The sequence below is a fragment of the Cryptomeria japonica genome, chromosome 3, assembly GCF_030272615.1.
Source record: "Cryptomeria japonica chromosome 3, Sugi_1.0, whole genome shotgun sequence".
Lineage (NCBI taxonomy): Eukaryota > Viridiplantae > Streptophyta > Pinopsida > Cupressales > Cupressaceae > Cryptomeria > Cryptomeria japonica.
Genome location: NC_081407.1, coordinates 122,225,331 through 122,247,448, shown reverse-complemented (window position 1 = coordinate 122,247,448; position 22,118 = coordinate 122,225,331). Strand labels below are relative to the sequence as shown.

The following is a 22,118-nucleotide window of genomic DNA, read 5'->3' as shown; positions in this document are numbered from 1 at the left end:
TATGGAAATTACATAAACAACTACATCAACGTAAATGTGGTATAGTACAATAAAAAGCACAATATGCAAATAAAAGCTATAAATTACTATATATTGATGATGATGTAATATAAAAAGATGAATTGAAAAATGTAGTTAAAACGTGACACCTTGATGATACTTTTATGTTGTTAGATCAAATACACAATCAAGTCTTAAAACATAAACATATCATGTTATTGGGTGATAGCAGTCACCCTACTTCCCCACCAAATTTTATATAACATTCTTATCTATATTCTAGCATCACTTTCTTACTAACATGCCTATTGTTTTAGATAGGTTAGATTTGTGTTCAAGACGCATGTAGTGGTTTTTGTTCTCTTATGTTCTATAACATGTTGAGCTACAGTTTTCTTTGAAAGATCGTATGTACTAATATATAGGAGAGGAAGAGAAAAAGTTATTTGGCTTGCATGCAAGAGGAACATAATCAATTGAAGACAAAGGGAAACATGAAGAATCAAAGAACTATAAGTACGCATGGCCTCTAGTACCTTATTGGTATACCAAATCATTTTCAGGTTTTTATACCAATTGTACAACAATGGACTGAAAAACCATATAAGAGAAATATTGTCACTTGCATGGGCCAAATTTCAAATTTTACCTTCTGCAATGAAAATAAGAATACAAGTATTTTTTTAATGATTAAATCTGTTGATTGATAGAGGACAAGCTACAACTTAACAATCTGTTGACTGGAAATACATTGGTGATAGCTTTATACATTTCTCTTTGGGCAGTTTTGATGCGCCGAGAACATCAAAGTACAATCTATACATTTGTGGTAGTTTTAGACATTTCCCTTTGAACAATTTATGGCTATTTAGCATTGTTCGTTGAAAAAGTTCTATGAAAAGTAATAACTAAAATGCCTGGAAACAAGGCTGAATATAGAAAGGAAGCCTAACATTTAATCTTGGGTAGAATTAGCAACAGATGGCTATAAATACAAAATCAAGGTTGATTTTCTGGAATAGACCAGAAATGAGGCATTGTTCTCTCTTGAACCTAGGTAAGTTATAGGAAATACTCTTTGCTATGGAGTGAAGTGCAAGGTGTGGCCGCCATACATCATAAACTGTCTTTAAACAAATTATCTATATAATTAGATGCACTCCTCAGATATTATGTGCCGTATTTTTTTATATATGTGAAGACAATTGCTGTTTTTGGTTATGCAAGTTACAATTGCATTATTCAAAAAATAAATATTTAAACCTTGAACTCAAGGTGGAACTACCGACATTTTGGTTTGACTATAAATAAATTTCAATGAAGATTGACTTGAAACTAAGTAGTTGAATCAGTCTGAATCATCATATAATTTCAATCCAGATTTGATGATGAAGATTACCCAAATGTGACAAGGTCAACACCGGTTCTTGGGGGATTGCAACTATAATCATATGACTAATATTTTAAAGATATAATCATACAGTACGATTTGATCAAAATCGTCAAATAGTTATATACAGTACCAAATTTACATTGTAGTAAAATATCAAAGTCATCAGACCAAATACTAGTATTTCACAATCCTTTATATCAAACAGTTCTCTATCTGCGCACCACAATAATATACTACATACTTAACTAGTAGTAGTTCAGAATGTCAAATGTTTACTCAGGATTATTTGTTATTAAATTTAATTTATGTGGAGTATGACCTGAGCTCCATATTTGGGCTTAAGAGTGAATGAATGAACAGGTGCATGGATGTAATGAGGTGAAATCACAAAGGAAAAACGTTGCAGAATCATGGCCAATACTACTTTGGCCTCTAATAATGCAAAGTTTTGACCAATGCAAATCCGTGGACCTAAAGAAAATGGCATGAATGCCATTGGATGTTTAGCAGCTTTTGAAATTCCCTGCCTGAACCTTTCTGGATTGAACTCATGCACATCATTGCCCCACAACAATGGATCATGGTGCATTGCGAGGATTGGAATTTGAAGTTGAGTACCTGCAGCAATTGAGAGTTCTCCAAGCTTCATTGGCTTTAATGGTTGCCGGCTCAAATCCACTATAGGTGGATACAGTCTCAAGGATTCATTGAATATCATTCCCACCTGCAATAACAAGGGTACAAAATACTTTAATCTACAAATGAAATTTTTGTATTAAGATTTCAATGAATAGCTCAATATCTGGTAAAAACAGACTATTTGCATAACTTCCTCTGCTATTTATCTCCAGATTTTAAGTAGTTTCTAAATGTTATTAAAATAAAATGTCTTTAAGACAATCATTGGAAAAAATGAAATCTGGGTGAGGTTTATAGTATGTATTCTTACAATCTTTAGGCCATTTACAGCATCAGCATTCGGAAATTCATTTTTCCCACATACTTCTAGCACCTCCCTGCGTGCTCGATCTTGCCAGTCTTGATGCATTCCCAACAAGACCATGGTCCATGTCAAGAGGATTGTTGTAGTTTCCTGTCCAGCTATATAGAAAGTTTTGCATTCAGCAATTATATCATCTATAGTCATGCCCATGTTATTCTGCAGCTTTCCTTCACTCTGCTTCTTGTTGGAATTCATCATTAGCCCAAGTAGATCTGTACCATAGTCACTTGAATTTTCAATGCCAGCATTCCTCTCCCTGCCTTTAATCACCTGTCTTATACATCTTTTGATTTCTTTATCCAACCACCATCCAAGCCTATTCTCTTTTATAGGAAGAAACCTGTTATCAGAAGTTATTCCTAAAATTCAATTTTCACAGCCATCATACAGGACAATCAAAATTAGACAAATAGTCTCTTTGAAAGTTTAAATTTACAAAGTTCCCTGGGATATCAAGAGTCATAAAACCTTTTCCATTGGTCATCAACGAATATCTCTGGGTTGCTTAGATCTTTACAACATTAGAAAAGAGGGATTAGATTAGGATTAATAATAAAATATGGATAACGTCAAATCATCTTGTGCCAGAAATCTTAAATTCCTTTTAGGAAGATAACTCCAGCCATTTATGAAAATTTAAAAGAAAAGGAAAGGCAGGAGCCACGTGCAACCAATTGCAATTTTATATGCAACACCATCTCGTAAGGGTCCATAAAAACCTTATCTAAATTTGACATTTGCATATGCATGTTAGTAGCTAACAGGCATACGGTCATTCATCAAAAGATATTTTGTTACTAACCATAAATTTATGGCTCTAATGACTAGACTTTTATGCCAACCATCTATGTAGCTATTAAAATTGTCCAGAACTGAAACCCTTCACCCATGTATTCAAATCCAAACATTCTTCTCATACAGGAGGTTCAGACTCAGATGGCACCTTGCGCCAAGTACATTCCAATATCTTAAAATCTATGCTCTGGGACTACGCTATTCTAATGTCAACCCTGTAACGCTAAACTCATATGCTCTGATTCCACTTCGTCAATACCCTGTCTAGAGCAAGTTGCCAATGCCTCAAGTAGGGATTTGATATAGGACAAGTATTCGTCTGAAATTAATCCAAATCAAAATTTGAAATTCCCCTAGAAGAAGTTGCACCGTGCACATTATAATGATCCTCTTCTAATGGCTTTGAATGATAAACTTTTAAAAACAAAAGTAGAACGTAGAAGACAAAACCGCATACATAGGAAATCTTAAATAGTAAGAAATCTATATGGTACCATACAGAATGAAGAAAAAATGCTCCATCATTGATTAAATAGACTTGATTGCAAATGGAATTCTCCTCACTCATTAAAAGGAAAGAGATTGGAAGTTACAGTTGATTGCTTAGGAAGCTCTCGACTCTCATAAAAGGAACTAAATTTCTAGAAGCAATAAACTATCTCAAGAAAAGGTGGTCATTTGTATTTGCAGAACAAGAAAATGACTAAAGCCACAAGTTGTCTGGCAACTCAATCCAAAAAAAATCAGTACAAGAAGGATTTAGTTCAATTACAAGAACAAAATGATCTTGCTACAGGATAATCATCTTCAAATAATTATAAAATATAGAGACAATATGGCATTATAGAGTTGCATGACCATATACCATAGCAACAAGACTCAACCAGACTTGCCAAGATTCAGCAAGTCCAAGTTGAGGTACCCTCACCAAGTCTGGGAGACTCGGCTGTTTTGGTGTTGCCCCCAAACTCCCATTAAACTGTAACTCTAACCAAGTAATAGGCCAATGATGTATCATGATCATAAAAATATACAAAATACATATCCCTTGTTGCAAATCTCTACATCTTCAAAATCAAAGCAATTTGTTTCATACATTGGACAACTTGTTTAGTATACAAGGACCGCTCTAGGCAAAGTTGGCATGCTACAGTCCTTGTACTGCTGAATTCAAGTTCAGTCATGGTAAGAAATGCCATTTTCATAATCCAAAATGTATCAATCATACCTTGCATAGACAACTCATAGAAGAATCCCATCTATTAGTATCCTAGCTAAGGTCAAAATAGAACGTAACCATTTATCTTTTCACACTAAGTTACCGGTTCGAGTTTGCGAACATAGTTCGCTGGTTAGACAAAAATTTAAAAATTGGTTTTGAGTTCATTTGGGTTTGTTAGTACAGAAACAATGTAAAAAACATATATATATATATATATACACACACTATTATTATATATTATAACATATAATAAATTAATAATATTATATAATATAATATAATATCTATTATATTATATTATATAATAATAATATATATAATAATCAATGAATTTATAAAAAAAACTTTAACCGAATCAAATTAATACTTATTAACCAAATCTTATAGTTTGTCGAATGAAATTTTTTGACTGTTAGTAAACCTGACCCAGACGAGAGGCCGAACTCGATAACTGAGTTTTTACATAACCATTCCTCTTTGTTAAGAAGCTTGTCAACAAAACATGGAGTCTTGAAGGCTTCAAGAAAAAATTAATAATAAATTCCTCACTTGAATAATACACACCAATCATTGAGACACAAGCAAATATCATGGCTGCATCATCCTTCAGGACCTATCTTAGATGTCAATGCATCACTTGTCCTGATGTTGGGATGAGTATTGCAACCTCCTCTAAGCCATATACTTATAATTCTAGTTTTGATATTTGTTTTGATACCATGGATTTCATATTCCATGAGTTTTGTATACATTTGACAATATTTATATATCTGAGTGTGTTATTAACTTATTTGTTTTCGCTAAAATTTGCTTTTATAGTTAGTTGATCGATGTATACTTGTATATGTGATCAAAGTAGCCTCTATTTGATGATATTATTATGTCTTTAAGGTTTATTTATTAAAGGGTAAATGAAACAAGTTTTGAATCCTTAAAAATCTCTAAATTTCTTGGGCTTTTCAATTTGTTGAGTCTAAATTGAGTTTGGGCACCAAGTTCGAGTTTGAGTCCAAAATCAGCTTGCCAAATCCGAGTCTCATAATATTTCTATATACCTGCTCATTGGTAGTAAATTCTTCCACAAGGACCTTTCTTTTATAATCAACGTTGTATGATCATGATCATTCCATTCATACAATTAAAGAGTTCTCATACAACTTCACCCGTTCATCACATCATTATAGGCACCTGACATCAGACAATAGTGACTAAGTGTCTACCAAGAAGAAGCGAGGATTTTGGTGCTCCTAATCCTAAATACAGGAACTGAAACTCCCTCCTTACCCAAACATATGGCAAACCAAAGTATGACTCTATTATATGGACCACTTTTGACTGCATGAACACTTGCTGGGCCTTAGAGTAAGAGCACATTAAAGTAAGTGATTCATACAGTTGTCTAAATGCTACTTTCACCAGCTAGGTCTCTGATCAAATGGACTCCAACTAGATGTCCGTGTGATAAGCACAAACTTCCTACAATGTCTTTACATCACCTTGAGGTATTTCTCTATCTGATTATTGCATGCATACAATAATTAATAGTAAATATTAAGCAAATGTACCAAAATGAATTTAAAAATATACCGCATGTTTTAGCAATAAAACAATTATATGAATGTCAAACCAACAAAAAATAAATAAAAATTTCTACAAATCTTTCAAAAAGAATATAGTTTGAAGCCTTTCAATTCGGTCGGAAGAGGGTAGAATGCATTAAGACCTTGATTACAATCTTTTTAATCCTGAATCTGTCTTGAATCATTATTGACTTAGGCACCAAGAGTACAAGGAGTCAACCGTTATAAAACATTTAACTTATTTAAACTTACTTCCATTACCTTGTAGCTTAGGATATTTTGATGTGATCAATCTACTTCTTTTTGACCAGCAAATAAAATGATTGCCATTCAAACGATTTATGTTATTGTATGTAGCATTTGGCTTATCATCATCATACATTATGTAACTGTGATATTCATTTCCCTTTGACATCAATGATAATTGTGACATACTATTCACTTTGACATCAACGACAATTTTGTCTTCGCACCTTTGACATTAATGAGAACATTCTAACATACAAGGCATCCTTTGCCCACATGTCATCCACTCCAAGATCCACATGCTACTAGCACAATCAATCCCACTATCTGAGTGGCTTGAATAATAGTCTGCTGGTAGAGCATGCTCCTTGAGTACTATCAATTTTGAGCATCAACAAGATTATCTTTATGCGGGTCATAAGATTTTAACATTGGTGATCATCTAGGTTGGAGAGGAAAAGCTTGCATATTAGAGGTATACAACCTCTACCTATGCCCTCATAGGGTCCTTACTCCATCCATGGCCATAAAAGTTAGTACCTGTACCTAGCTTAGAACTATAAATGGAAGAGAGATTCCTAATTAGGAATATGTAGATCACAATCAACTAATTTAGGAGTTTCTACATAGAGTCCTATAGATCTAGGGATAAATTTCACGAACACGTGAATTAACCTTGATCCAACACAAGTTGGCCTCTACTCAAAAAGTGCATATAAACCAATACTTACGATAAGGTAGTCAACCCATTCACTTCATTCAACTTGACATTCAAAAACACTTTAGTTATTAAATACAAGTTATCAAGTCTTCTCAAGTCATTCATAACTATCTAATACCCACTTCAACTTCATAGTAAAGCCTTCTAAAGAGGGAAGGTTGAATAAGTTAGGAACAACAGCAACCTTGGTGTTATCCCCCCCTCCCTGAACCCTTTCCCTATGGACTTGAGGTCATAGGGGCATTCTTTGCCCAAAGATTGTCTACGTACCCTCTTCCAAATGGGATTAATGTCACACATAGTTTTCCTTACAAGGTCTCTCAAGGGATGTATATGCAAAAGTTTCCCCATGATCAAGGTTTCATTAATGTTTTTCTTTCCTTATTAACATTTAACTAGACTCACAAAATAGTAAACCTACATTGAGGAACTTTTAACAAGGGCCTCTAGCCCTTCACTTTGACCTCCCAATTATGTCAATTCCTAACTCGATGTGAGCATCCCATAAACCTTACAATTACCTATTGAGGATACTAAGGTCTTGAATCAGTTTACCCAATATTATTCATAAATCAGCTTGAACATCCATCGCAATGTTTGTCTTATCAACATAGAGGCTAGATTTATAATGCAACACTAAACTACCTCGGTTCACACCCCATAGGAAGGAACTTCCATTTGAAATTCACAAAATAGGTTTAATATAAATATTTTCTACTCGAGGGGTCAATAGATATCTTGTGGCAATTTAAAATCCCTTACCTCAATACTCAAATACCATTCTAAACTGATATAGCATGTCTTATAATTACATTAAGCAAGAGGGGTAAATTGACATTATAGGAACTTCTATTACCACTAAAATTGCATTTCACAAGGCTAAATTGACATTAAAGGAACTTCTATTACCATTACCATAGCATTCACAAATGATCCATAATTATAGACTTCTTGATATCTTCTCCATATAATGCTACATCTAATATTTCCAATATCACAAGTATCTAAAATCTCATTGGTCTTACAACATAGGTTTATCCTTGCCTTAGCCATGATTCCTACACAAACATACCATCATCCAACATGACCATAGTACCCTTCCTTATTTCCCATGGTGATTCTCTTATCAATGTTATTGTACTTAAGAGGTGCATAAACATCATGTAGTCACAATATCGAAATGATGCATCAACAATGCTAAAGCCTCAATAAGTCTCACGAGGGGGCCTACTTCAATATGGTTCAATGAAATCAAGTATTATAATGACATCTTCCTAATAAAGCCACATAAAATCCTTTTGAATCTTAGAAGACATATGTCAACGCTTACAACTAACATGAAGCATGATCAATGTTCAGGTTATACTCAAGACAATTTGCAACACTATGCTCATCATATCTTCATATAGAGAGATATACACTCCCTAATATCAATAGATATTTTTAACATTGTAGTTTCATTTCCTCATTATGTAACCCATTATTCCTATAGTAGCTTTGTTCTCAAAATAAATAATTTTTGCACTTGACACTTATAATTAAATGCTTCTTGTAATTATAGATACCCACCATGTCATAATGTGTTGTTTGGTATGCTTACAATATATAGGAAAACTCATCCACTAATCTTCTACTTGGATGTATTAAACAAAACTTCATATCACATACCGTTGTTACAGTCGTTAACACTATTCTTCAATATAAATATACTATGCAAACTATAGTACTTTATCCAACTATACGAAGGCATATAGCCATAATCATTAACTTGCTTGAGCTCAATCAACACCTAAGTCATGCTCAAGATAGTCGGAACAATTTATTTGTTAGATCTTCATATGCTTGATACTCCCAATAATTTAAATAATTTTAATAGTCATAAAGAAGACCATACTAGTTCTCAAAAATAGAGGTTAACAAACTTCCCTTAAGACAAGGCCTTCCCAAGCGAATCTACTTGTTATACTATGAATAATACACTATTCCATAGTATTATAATCCATATGTTTTGGGACATGATATTGGTATTCTTATTACCAGCTTGAATAAACGTGGAATGAACAATATACATGTATGTATGCCTTACTAAATAAAATAAATTTAAATCACACATTTCAAAATCAATGATTCAATAAGCTACATATTTCAGCTTACACGAAATTCTTAAAGATCTATTATGATGACAATATCTATGGTTAGACAATGTGCCTAGGATTGTTGATCCAAATGTCATAAAGAAATGGATAACATACACAAGGAATAGGAGAAATTATCTAATGCTTCGTTCAAACAAAGCTAATTTGATTAGATTCATTCTTCTCAGTTGCAAGAGCGAATAATTTAGAATTAACTACCATCCTTGGAAAGAAAGGTGAAGGAGCATACTCAGCTCTAGAAATTATTTTGAGAATATTTTCGATGCAGGCACTAAAATCAACCCAAACAGCTCCATCATAATCCATATCTACTACCTCCAAATCTGCCCTTGTTGTCTTGCGACTTTAAACTTAATGCACCAGGGATTGTCACCTATCTTCAGTTATCTATCAAAATTTCCATCCTTTGTGCTTTGGTGGAGGTCTACTCTTTGTTCTAAATCTCCCATTTTAGTGGATATAAGGAGCACATAGGCAACAATTGTGCTTTACATCTGCCAATTGCATTCGCTTAAAAGTTTATAATGCCTTTTCAACAAATTCATTTTGTGTATAACCTGTGATTGCTGTAGTCTTGGAGACCCCTGCTTTTTGATAAAATGCCTCTATCCTCTCTTTCACATGCCATTTCTATAGTCGAGTCTCTATTTTTGCCTCTTTCTCTCAATGTCCCTAATATTTATCACAGAAATCTTCCCCAAAATAATACCCTCCTACTGTTCTTCCACATCACTCATCACATATATCTGAATTATTCTCTCTCGCTGTTCCACTTCTCACTCTTTGTTTGACCCCTTCCTGCCCACGTTTTCAAGGGGGTCACTACTCTCATTTATCTCTACAAGCCATCCTTGGTCATTGACCCACAAATTTTTAATGGCTAGAGGTGGGACTCCATGCCCTCTTAATGGCACAGATGCCCCCCACTTAGCTACATCCATTCTTCTACACCCTAATGTAACCACCGATTCTTGCCAAAATAGAAAAAATGTCGTAACGTTTGAATAAGGATGGATTCCCACTATCCGTTAACCTATTTCTTATTCAATTACATCAGTTTTCCACAATCCATGAAATTATGATAAATGCTTCTGAATTTGATGCAAAAAATGACATACAATCAAATCCAGAAGCATTTATCATAATCAGTATTTCTAATTTTTAGCTGTTCAACTGCACGTTTGGATAGTTCCTATTTTTGGTGTGTTTTCTCCTTTCTGAGAAGATTTTGGAGTTTTGTGTGAAGGGAGGTTTTGGGCAAGATTTGATTTTTTTCTCCTAGTGTTTTTAGGCAAGAGTTTACTTTTCTGTTGTTGTGTGGAAGCTACATAAGTGTTTTGATTAATAAGAAAGGATCTTTAGATTGTTACTACCTATCTGCTCCACCATAGTCTTCACTGATGCAATTAGAATTGATGAATATTGGTTCTTTCATAGTTTTGTTTTTGATTAACGTATTTATCAGTTTGTTTATTTTATCAGAAGTAGAGGTTTGTTATGGGGTTTATGCACAGGAATTGATTTTTATTTTTTTTGAGAGAGATTTTTCTAAGGGGGAGCACAGAGGTTCTCATCCACCACATCATTTTGGTATCAAAGCAATCCACAATGGCCCAGAGGGGAGTCCGCATCAATTGGGGGAGAAGGGGCAGGAGGAGTGTAGACCCTCAAAGGAACACTAGTGAATTGCTTCAAAGATTAGAGACCCTTGAGGCAAGATTAAAATTGGATTGAGTTCGAAGAGGAACCAGAGAGCTTGGAGAATGCTACTAGAATATTAGTTCCCATGGAGAGGCTTATTGAGGCGTTGGCAAAACAGATTTCTAAGATAAAGGTTGATATTTCTGATTTCAAAGGGTGAGCTCAACCCAGATGCATTTCTAAAGTGGGTCCAAGAATTGGAGAAGTCCTTTGACATGGAAGACATTGACGAAGATGATCCAAAATGAGTAAATATTGCTGCCTCTAAGTTGAAATAATATACAGCCCTATGGTGGGAAAATGTGTACATTTCAAGATGAAGACAAGGAAAAGATAAAATTCAACTTTGTCTTAAGATGCTGAAACATCTAAAAGCTTGATTTTTGCCCTCAAATTACCAACAAAAATTGTTTTAAAAAAAAATAGAATTTAAAACAAATAGATCGGTCAGTGTAGACTTATACTAAACAATTTATGAGACTTCAAGTTCGAATAGATATTGATGCAGGGGCATCCGGAAAATTCATCCAATTGGAACAATTGACCATGGAGTTGCTGATTACCGAGGAGGTGACCCTGGAGATTGTTGTGTTTCTTCATATTTGAAAATTTAGAGCTGTGGATTTGGATTTAGCATCCAAACACCCTTGACTTAAACATATTCGAAATTTATGGCATTTGGATTTGATTCCGATGAGATATTGATTCCGGTATTGGTTTGGTGTTGGTGTGTTCTTATCGGTTGTGCTTACAGTGTGTGGGGCGAAGGAGAATTGGGTTGCAGATGGTTTCTATGACTTGTGGATCATATGGGAGTGTTATTTTGGACCTAGTCGATGTTTGTGGAGGTGTACTCGAAGTTCTAAGCATTTTTGGAGGTATTCTTGGTGATTTGGCCGACGTGTCTGTGTTTACACGTTTCATCATAAACCGATGCATTTTTGCCGACTTGATTATGTTGTTGAGGCTTGTGGATGGTATAAAGAGGAAGTAAAGAGATTGATTTAAGGGGGATAGATCCGCAAAAAAATAAGATTAAGAAAAGATGTAGATTCCGGAGGCGCTGAGTTGTTTTGGTCCGGCAGACTGAGGTTCGTATCAACAGACAAAGAAGAAGACAGACTTGAGAGCAGATGATCTACCGAATCAGGAAATTAAGTTGTTTGGATCATTTTGTTATCCTGGGTTGCGGCCTAGCATCTGTAAAGCCTAAGGGCATATGTAATTCATTAAATTATTTTAAAGATTGCTCTTTTTCTATTTTCATTGGTTATATCTTGTTTTGTGTCAACCGGTTACTCTATCATTCATGGTGTTTATGCTTTAGGCTGCAAGGCGGGGCTGTCCTTCATTGGACCTCCCTACCTTGACTGCATCAGATATCCAAGAAAGTGAAGGACCAGAAGCAGCCCGATATGTGAATGGGCTAAAATTTCAATTTCAAGATGAGCTTGTGTTGGTGAAATCACCTACTATAGATGAGGCATATGAATATGAAATAGAGGTTGAGGAGCACCTAAGACGGAAAAACAAAATAATGATTAAAAGAAGTAAAAGATATCAAAACAAAGGCAAAGAGGTTTCTTTAGAACCTACCAAACATGAAGAGATTGTAGAAAGCCTGAATGTGAAGGTTGACTTTAGAGGAAGGGGAAGCTTTAGAGGTAGAGAATGTGGACAACCACCATTGGGAGAGAGGAAGCCCTTGAAGTGTTTTATTTGTGATGAAGCCCACAAGGCCATAAATTACCAAAAAAACCCCAAAAGGGTGATGGTAGCCTAAGAAGACGAAAAACCTTAGTCAGAAGAAGTTGAGGCTAAATATGGAGAGAACCTAATGCTGAGAAGAACCTTAATATTTTGGGGCAAGGAAATTCCTGAAATTGATTGGAAGAGGAAAAGTGTCTTCCAAATGAAATGCAAATGTAAGGACAAGGTATGTAAGGTGATCATAGATGGTGGTGTTGAACACTTCTAGATGTTGAGAGGGGGAACTAGTTTAACCATTCATTTATCATTCATTCCAATCACCATATGTGTAGAAGTAAAGAATTGATAAACAACAAAGCAAACACACATTAGGCTCAAGGCCAAAGAAGCTCACTACTCCTGATTTTGACTTGCAAGACTGAGGCGAACAACCTTAGGGCAAGATACAATGGACTTGAAAAAGCTAAAGATCCCTTCTCTAGGGCAATATACAGTAGATTTGAATACAATGAATTGATATTGTTGAACTCTAGAGAAACACATCCTTTGAAATGCTGATTACAACTCACTATTGCTACACATCTAAAATTGACTTCATCACTGCTTAACTGCACTTTCGAACCTTCGCACTTACAAAAAACACCATACACAACTTCGCATTTCACTCATACAACATATACCATCCTTCAAATATATACCATTCGCAATCAAAGAAACATCAATTAGGTTGGCCTAATTAGATGTAGCGTGTAGGATATATACAGGCAGCCTAAAAACAACCTCCAAAGAAATGCGGAAGGAAAAATGAAACATGTGAAGTATCACACCATGTTGGAACACCGTCCTATCCATCTCAAATCAATGCCTACAACTCTGCACGCTATTGCATGGACCAAGACTGCACAAGTCGGCTCCAAAGGATAGAACCGTTAAAGCACACCAACTAAACTTACTCAAAACATGATGCAAACCACCAAAATTCTTGTGGATGCACAACATCACATCACCTAACACCAACATAGCTGAATCATTGAGTTGCACCACCAAAACAACTAATGGTGGAGGCATGCAATGCATTCCTGCAAACTATCACACTGTCATTGTACAAGCTGATGCTCAGACCATCACAACTTCAACTATAGATCAAATGAGAACATACAAACTAGGATATATCAAGCATTTTCATCCACTGACATCATGCTACAACCACAAGCAATGATGAAACAATGCGCCACAATGTGGACCATAAAGCTATACCCAGTCTAACAGGCTATTCATTGGGATAGTCACATTTAGCCAACTTCAACTGCCGACCACATATTACAACTACAAAGTTTTGGAAAAGCCATAAGACAACTAGATATACCATCTAAAGCAATCACAATCAATCTCCACGCATCCGCATGAACTCATAAACAACCCTCTAATACTGCATTCCTCTAGAACACAACTGATCAACCTCCCAGACCAAGTTATCATCAATGACAAAACAAACTCATATTTACATCAGGTGGATCTACTAATAATTTGGTGAATATAGAAATGGTTGAAAAATTACAACTTGCTTGTGTTCCAAAAGTTAACCCCTACAACATTTCTTGGTTAAAGAAGATTCATATTGTGCTTGTGGATAAGTCTTGTCTTGTTGCTTTCAAAATCGGTTCATACGAGTGTAATGTTCCCTCTTTGAATTGGATTTAATTGATAGTAATAATGATAAAATTAAAATACAAAAGAATAAAAATAAGATTAAAATTAAAATATAAAAGAATAAAATTAAAATAATTAAAATTTAATTAAGTTTAATGAATGGTCAAAAGGCATGAAATGAAAAGTTGTGACTCCCTCAAACATGAGTTATAAAGGGAGAAGAGAACCTCATTTGAAAGGAGGATGGGAAGGAGGAAGAAGAAAGAAGGGAGCATGTGAAACAAGGAGGGATTAATGGAAGTAGAAAGGAATGGACAAAAACGATGAAGGTTTGTAACTCTTTCAAAGGGTGATAATTATTAAAGGTTGTGAGCCTTGCAAAGGGCAGATATGATGAAGAGGTGTGACTCTCCCTCACATGGGAAGATATAAAGGGGAGAACATATCATTTGAGGAATACATCCAAGGGAGATCAACCCGGGGAATGGAAAATAAGCATTGTAATGAATAATCAGAAGTGCAGATCTGATTTGAATAACAAGACAACAATGAGGAGACATGACCCATTTGAGTGGATATCTCTTTCCAAAGAGATGTGTCTCCTCAATGAGATATAAAGGTATAAAAAGAGTAAGCAATTAACAAAAGAGGAAATAATTCTGATAAGGGAAATAAAGGAATTTCAAATCAAATCTCTAGTCATCCAACAACAAATACATCAAAGGAATTAATCTTCAGATCAGGCTTAAAACAACAGTCTGATATTATTTTCAGATTTTCCCTTCTCAGTGCTCTATACTCTCACAACCGCTGATGTTATGTGTGTGTGTGTGTGTGTGTTGCTTATGCACTAGGTTACCGGGTTTGGCCCCCTAGACCCCTGGTACTGGTTCGGTCCGGTCCTGGTTTGGGGTTCTGGTCCGGTCCACCTGTGGTCCAGACAAGGTCCGTGATTCACAGGCCTGGTTCAGACTAGGTCGAACCCAAGAGGACCCAGAGGTCTGATAGCCCAAAAATGGTTTTTTTTTTTGCAATTTTTTTTTTTTTTTGAATTCCACCACATAAAAAATTAAGATATAACCCTAAAAGTGAGTTTTAAAACATTAACTTGCCTCATTTCACACAAGAAACATGACTACAAGCAAGGGGAAATGAATATGTGCGATGTAGAGCCAGAGCATATTGATTTGGATGCTTTCACTTCCCAGCTTGTTGCATTTGATGACTCAGATAGCAAGCAAACTTAAAGTGCAAGCGCAAGTGTAAGTGGCATTGGCATTGGCATTGGCATTGATTCATCTAATGTCAATGTCAATGATGAGGAGGAGGAGAATGAGGATGATGAATTAGAGAATCCATTTGATGATCAAACTTTAAATTGTTGAAAGTTGAAACAATGATACTTGAATATTTTATCATTTTGATATTAAACTTAATGTATATGATGTTGTTATGGTGTGATCATGATGCTATGATTACAAGTTTATGTTGGTTTTGTTGTTTATATGATGCTATGTGACATGCTAATCTTAATTCATGAATTCATGCTTATAGGCTGCATATATATATATATAATTTATGTTTTTGTACTAACGCACCCAAACCCCTTTTCAAAATTTTGCCGTACCGACGTACCGGTTCTTCGAACCTGAACCGGTGCCCAAACCCGAACCAGAATAGATAATGCTCAAGTGTATGATTATATGATAGAATACAAGATATGCGTGATTGTTTGACACCCATCTTGTTGGGAGGCCCTGGAGCGTAAGAAAAAGGGGTTTAAGAGGGCTAAGTAAGTAGGCCGTCATAGAGTTGACCATTATGGCTCCTAGGACCAAAGAGCACTTATGTAGAAGAGCCAAGGAACCCACTTATGACCTCCACCCAACTCTGCATGATGGCACTTGTCTTTACAGAGATGAGACATTGATGGGGAAAGCAGGTACAAGCAACCCATTAAGTAGGCCCCCTCTGTGGATGTCCATATTGACTACCTACTGAGGCCAAGAGAGCTCTGACATTCACTCCGCTCTTGGGCTTAGTGTAGAGATGTCTTTGGGAAGACCTACCATGTCTCTTCCTCCAAAACCTAATATGCAAGTATAATAATATTATGGTTAGTAGTTGAATGCAATGTGATCTTGTCTAACCCTAGTAATTAAATATACATATATTGTATATGTTTCTTATGTTATGATTGCAAGATTCAAATTCAGAATCACATTATTTATTGAGAAATTTTACTTGGTAAGATGTAACCCTAACTGTAATTTGTTGCAATTGAGATTCTAGGGCAAATTAGGAAGGGGACATTACAATGAGGATGAAGTACTTTGTGATGGGGTATCAACAAATGCATGTCATCTGTTGTTGGGTAGGCCATGGCAATATGACCAGAATGTAATCCATTGAGGTAGAAAAAATGCTTGTGGTTCAACATAAAGGAAAGAGGAAGGAGCATTTGAAGTGGTAGCTTTGCCTCTTCTAATAGAACCTAGATTTGAGCTTGAAGAGAAAGGCGAAAATCAGCCTAGAAGGGAATTGAAGGAAAAATGTTGAAGCAAAAGAGAAAAATTATTTGGAGAGTGACATTCAACAAAATTTGAGTCAGAGCTGCTACAAAATTCAACCAGCACAATGATCGGTGAACCTCATAAGATGTTGAAATTTCAGTTGATTGTAATACGGTTCAAAGGAATAGTGAATTGTGGGGATATGAACATGATCATAAAAATCTTCCTTGGTTGTGATCAGAAATTTGGTGAAAATTGACTATTTAACTTAGAATGACAGCTGTGAAGTGAAGTGTGATTGGAATGAAGGAAAAGATTTCAAGTCTATTAGTGATTATTCTGAGCATTCTAGTTTAGGAACTTTGCATAGTTTTACTAGCCCAACTAAATGGTGGAATCAACACTAAACTCCTCTCCACCAAAAGACTGGGTTGGAAATTTTGGTAGTGACCAAAAATTGTGTCAAAGAATCCCAAGAGAAAACTTTGATATCTCTCATATGGATGGCAACATAGTCCAATTATTCTGAACTAGAAGGTTCAGAACTTTTTAAAAGACAGGGAAGATAATTAACCGCCAATTCTTCCCAAAATAGAAAAGATGCTGTAATGGTTGAATAAGGATGGATTTCCAGTATCCATTAATTTTTTATTTTCTTTTAGCTGTTCAACTGTCTGTTTGGACAGTTTCTATATTTGGTGTGTTTTCTCCTTTTTGAAGAGATTTTGGCTTTTGGGGTGAGGAGAGGTTTTAGGCAGGATTCCATTCTTTTCTCCTACTGTTTTGAGGCAAGAGTTTACTTTTATGCTAAGTTATTGGGTTCGCCCTTGGACACCCCCGGTACCGGTCCTGGTTCGAACGGGTTCTTGGTTCGGGTCCGGTTTGGACTGGGTTCAACCAAGGTTCGAAAAACCCAAAGGTGGTTTGTCCCTGGTCGAACCCAGTTGATTCCGGGTTGAACCCGGGTCGAACCCAGGTCGAACCCAGGCGGACCTAGGCGGCCCAAAAAAGCAAATTATATGCAAAATTTAAATTTTTTTTGAATTCCACCTGCTAAAAAGTGAAACTTATACCCTAAAAGTGACTTCTAAAACATTACATTCACTCATTTCACCTCATTTGTGTTGTAAACATATGTTTTATGAAAGCAGGTTGAAGAAAGGGTGAACAAAATTTGGCTTCCAAGATCAAAGAGGAGGAGTTGAAGACTGATGTTTGTTTTGTTGTTTATATGATGCTATGTGACATGTAAATTTTTAATTCATGCTTATAGGCTTCACAAATATATATATATATAAAATTTACATGTTTTTGTACTAACGAATCCAAACCCCTTTTCAAAATTTTGCCGTACCGGCGTACCGGGTTCTTCGAACCCGAACCTTTAACTTAGCTTTTATGTTGATGCGTGGAAGCTACAAAAGTAACTTGATTAATAAGAAAGGATTTTAAGATTGTTACTATGTATCTGCTCCACGGTAGTGTAATTGATGAATAAGAGTTCTTTCACAGTTTTGGTTTTGATTAACATATTTATCTGTATGATTTTTATATCAGAAGCAGGGATTTGTTATGGGGTTAATGCTGAGGAAATGATCTGGTTTTTTTTTGAGAGAACTTGCTAAGGGGGAGAATAGAGGTTCTCATCCGCTGCATCATACCCCCATGTCATGCCCTCTTAATTTGGGTTGTCTCCTTCCATCCTTTACGTCTCCCGTCCTCTTTCTTTAATGCTGCACCGTAGGCTCATAATAAAGCCCATGCCTTATTAATTTGATTGCAGTGACTATTTTATTTTATTTTTAATTTCCCACTTGACCTAAACATGGGATGTGACAAGCAGCCGTACCATTTGAGAGGAAGCTATACAACTACGAAGGAGGGATGAGAGTATTGGGGAGTTGCTAATTGGTTTTATGTTTGCTTTCCACTGGTCAGCAAAATAAATTTATTAATTCTTAAATATTTTTGTGGTTTAATCAAATTATGATTTTTTTTAATACTAGTCTACAACAGCAATGTATATTTATCATCGGTTGACTGTTATGTACCACAATCAGTAGTTTTTAATTATTAAATTTATTTGCAGCATTTGGGGTTGAGAAATTTAATTTTGTGATGACTATTTGTGATAATCTGTTGAAACTCTATGGACTGCAAACTGTTTGACGAAATATTCATGTGAAATCTCTGCACAATAATACCATAGTTTCTGTGATGAATTTATGATTACAAATTTTAGTAGCAGCAACCCTCAATTTTGCACTCGTATCCGATTATATGCAAAGTGTTTGACGAAATGCCTATATGACAAAACTATGAAAACATTCATGGTGATAATTTCGAAGACATATTGAAGTGTAAAGTCTCTAAAATCGCAGAACTGGAACCTGTAGCAGTGGTAGCAAGGAGTTGGACCGTGGCATCGGATGTGAATGGTGGTTCTGGCAGCTCAGCACATGGTGCAGAAGGTAAGGACATTTCACGGAATTCCTCACCCTTGTATATTTTGTCTACACTTTGCTTTGCATGGCTTTTTCACTGTACTTTTTTGGTTTTATTCTTTATGGCTTCATCACTAGTGGTCACCAATGGCTGAGTTTTTTTTGTATCAGTATGTCTGTTACGGTAGTTTAGTAAGTTTTTTCAAAGTTCATGATGAGGACTCCAAAAGAACTCTGTCTAATATTATCAAAAGGAAAATAACATTCAGGCGCTTGCAATAAAAAGTATAACCCTTGTCATAACCATATGAGAAAAAAAATAAAAAAAATCTCTGTTTACAGCTATTTGTGCAGCTTTTTCTGAGAAATTAAGTATAATGGAAAAATGCAACTAAAACACCCACAAGTTTTAGCATCTCAAGAAAATATTGCTAACAAATACCTTGCAAAAATTACTTTCTAAAACGAAAAGTTATGGTCAGAATAAGGCTAAAACATGTTACCTGGAACCTGGAATATAAACTCTGCGAAATCTTTCAAATACCAGGAGTAGTAGCTGGGTCAGTAAACGGAAAATGTGATTTCCCTCTGCGTAACTGCTTCCAAATGCTGTACGTGAAATAATGTCTGATGTGAGAACAGAAAACTCTTTGAAAACGTCAATTTCATTGGCACCTGAAGATATTAAATTTCTCCATTCTCTGCACATATTGGAGCCGGACTCTACAATTGAAGGAATCATGCCCTGACATGGTCGATGTGTTAAATGAGTTAAGGCGGAATGTAATTTCTTGGCAGAAGAAAATCATGAATATCAAACTACCACAACTCTACAAGAGTCGACAAGTATAAAAGTGAAAACACTCGGACATTGAGCGTACAATTGACAATCTTAATATAAAAATTAAGCATAAGGTAAAATGAATTTAAATGTACTGTGTTATCAATATCAGGATCTAATAAGTTTTGGAGTGAAATCATTGACTTACATTGTATGAAGAGTGGTTTTCACAAACTTTTATTTTTCATAAGAATAAATGATTCACTTAGAATTCATGACATCTTGGTGATGTTCACAAACTGAAGCATTGAAAGTCATCCATCTTAATACTATTCTATCTTCAAGTGCTTAGAACTTACTGCATATGTGATGCTCACAAAAGTGAAGTATTGGGAGTCAACCATCTGAATGCTACTCCAATTGAAGAGTGCATAGAACTCATTGCATCTAGGTGATGCTCACAAAAGTGAGGCATTGGGAGTCACCCACCTATCTCAAGACTACTCCAACTCAAGTACACTTAGAACTCATTGCATCTAGGTGATACTTACAAAAGTGAAGCATTTGAAGTCACCCCATTCCAATATTAACTCATTGCATCTAGGTGATGCTCACAAAAGTGAAGCATTGGGAGTCACCTACTCCAATTCAAGTCAGCTTAAGTGGACCATTTATTCTCACAAGAGATGGATTCATGCAAATCACTAGTGATAAAATATTGGCCAATGAATTCGACTTTAAAAACTACACAATTGAATCTTGATATTAATAACATCACAACAAAAAATACCTCCTACTTATCAACTTAAAAGTATGTCAATTGAAATTGAAAATACCAGATAGTTTCTGAGAAGTAATTGTATCATGCATAAGCTTTACGATTGAGTATTATTCAATTCATATAGATCTTATCTTAAGTCAACTTCTGAGGACTGTGGAATCATAATTTTACCTTCAAGGCCTCCATGTGAAAAGCGGGATTAAGGATTCTTCTATGATGTGCCCATTTCTCCCCTTCTAACTCTACAAGTCCCCGTGCTCCTGATTTCACAAGTTTAACTTTTTCATAGTGCCCAAACTTGTTGGATAATACTTCCTTCACAAGCTCAGGGTGAGCAAGAAAAACTCTGGGTTTAGTCCCAAACCAGTAAACATAATCCCGACCTGTATTACAGATAAATTCATTTTTAATGAATTGGGTGATTCAGATCCTCCTCTTCTTATCTACAACTCCAATGACAGGTTAATTTTAAAAAATGAAATACAAGCCATTCAAAAAACTAATTGAAGCATGTTCAGGCAAAAATATTGCCGAAAACAATGATACACAGAACTTCCTTCAAATATTATTTTAAATTCGGGATCTTTCCATTTTATCTCCCTTTTAATATGATTTCACCAGGAGACGCTGCCCAGTGATAACATTCATAGGCACCAAAAATCAATGGAAACCATGAAGCCTTAGAACTCAAAAATTCAAAGTTTTCAATGGAGAGAATATATAAACCGTAGATTTTCCCCCATTGATGAAAGGCAGGAATAACTCGAGGAGTTATATTGTGTCCTGACAGTGACGGCTTAGAACTCTCCTCTGCAGCCATTTTGACAATATCAGGGGCATTCCCATAGAGTAGCTTGTAAGGCGGACCTCCAATCCCTTGGGCTTCAAAGTACTTTTTAATTTGCAGTGGTGTCCACCATATATCTCTTGCAACCTTCAAGAGAAGTAATCCTAAACCAGCTAAAACTAGAGCTACAAACCAGAAAACCCATTCCATGATGTTAACTCAGAAGATTTTTTTTTGAGCACTGAGAATTTGTTGTTCACTTGAATTTATTTCTCTATGCCACATTTCTTAATTCCTAAGAGGTCGTTGTACACTGCTTGATAAACAGAAGTACCTATCGTCATGATGATATTTTATGATACAGACAAATGAAGAAGGCTCCATTGCAGACGGAAGCTAAGATGTTAATGATAATACTTTAACAATAATTCGGGCATAATCTAATTACATGTCTATTCTTCAATAGTATTTTCAGTCTTTTTGATCTTGTCTGACAATCAATACCAGATGTTTAGATTTTAAGTCTTGTGTTTGTTGTTGGCTTAGAGCTGTTCTAAGCAATTTCTTTTATCTTAATTTAATTAATTAAAAATTAATTGTATTTGTTGATAGGTAGTATCAATTTGTTATAATTT

At 35.4% G+C, this 22,118-nt stretch overlaps 1 protein-coding gene across 1 annotated transcript; it reads right to left on the bottom strand.

Moving 5' to 3' along the window:
* Window positions 1-1,343: 1,343 nt before the first annotated feature.
* On the bottom strand, window positions 1,344-21,890 carry LOC131038726 (cytochrome P450 CYP72A616). Its single transcript, XM_057971252.2, has 5 exons — window positions 21,423-21,890; window positions 20,868-21,079; window positions 19,638-19,879; window positions 2,343-2,736; window positions 1,344-2,117 (listed from the first exon to the last, which is right to left on the bottom strand). Exons 1-5 carry the CDS (start codon window positions 21,691-21,693, stop codon window positions 1,692-1,694), a joined length of 1,545 nt encoding a protein of 514 aa, XP_057827235.1. The 5' UTR covers window positions 21,694-21,890; the 3' UTR covers window positions 1,344-1,691.
* Between the last annotated feature and the right edge of the window lie 228 nt (window positions 21,891-22,118).

Excerpts from the sequence above, each read along its gene's own strand:
- LOC131038726 (XM_057971252.2), bottom strand. The coding sequence starts at position 21,693 with ATGGAATGGGTTTTCTGGTTTGTAGCTCTAGTTTTAGCTGGTTTAGGA. Across the intron at positions 19,880-20,867 it reads TTCACATGGAGGCCTTGAAG|GGCATGATTCCTTCAATTGT; the intron begins GTAAAATTATGA and ends CGACCATGTCAG. Across the intron at positions 2,118-2,342 it reads CTGTAAATGGCCTAAAGATT|GTGGGAATGATATTCAATGA; the intron begins GTAAGAATACAT and ends TTGTTATTGCAG.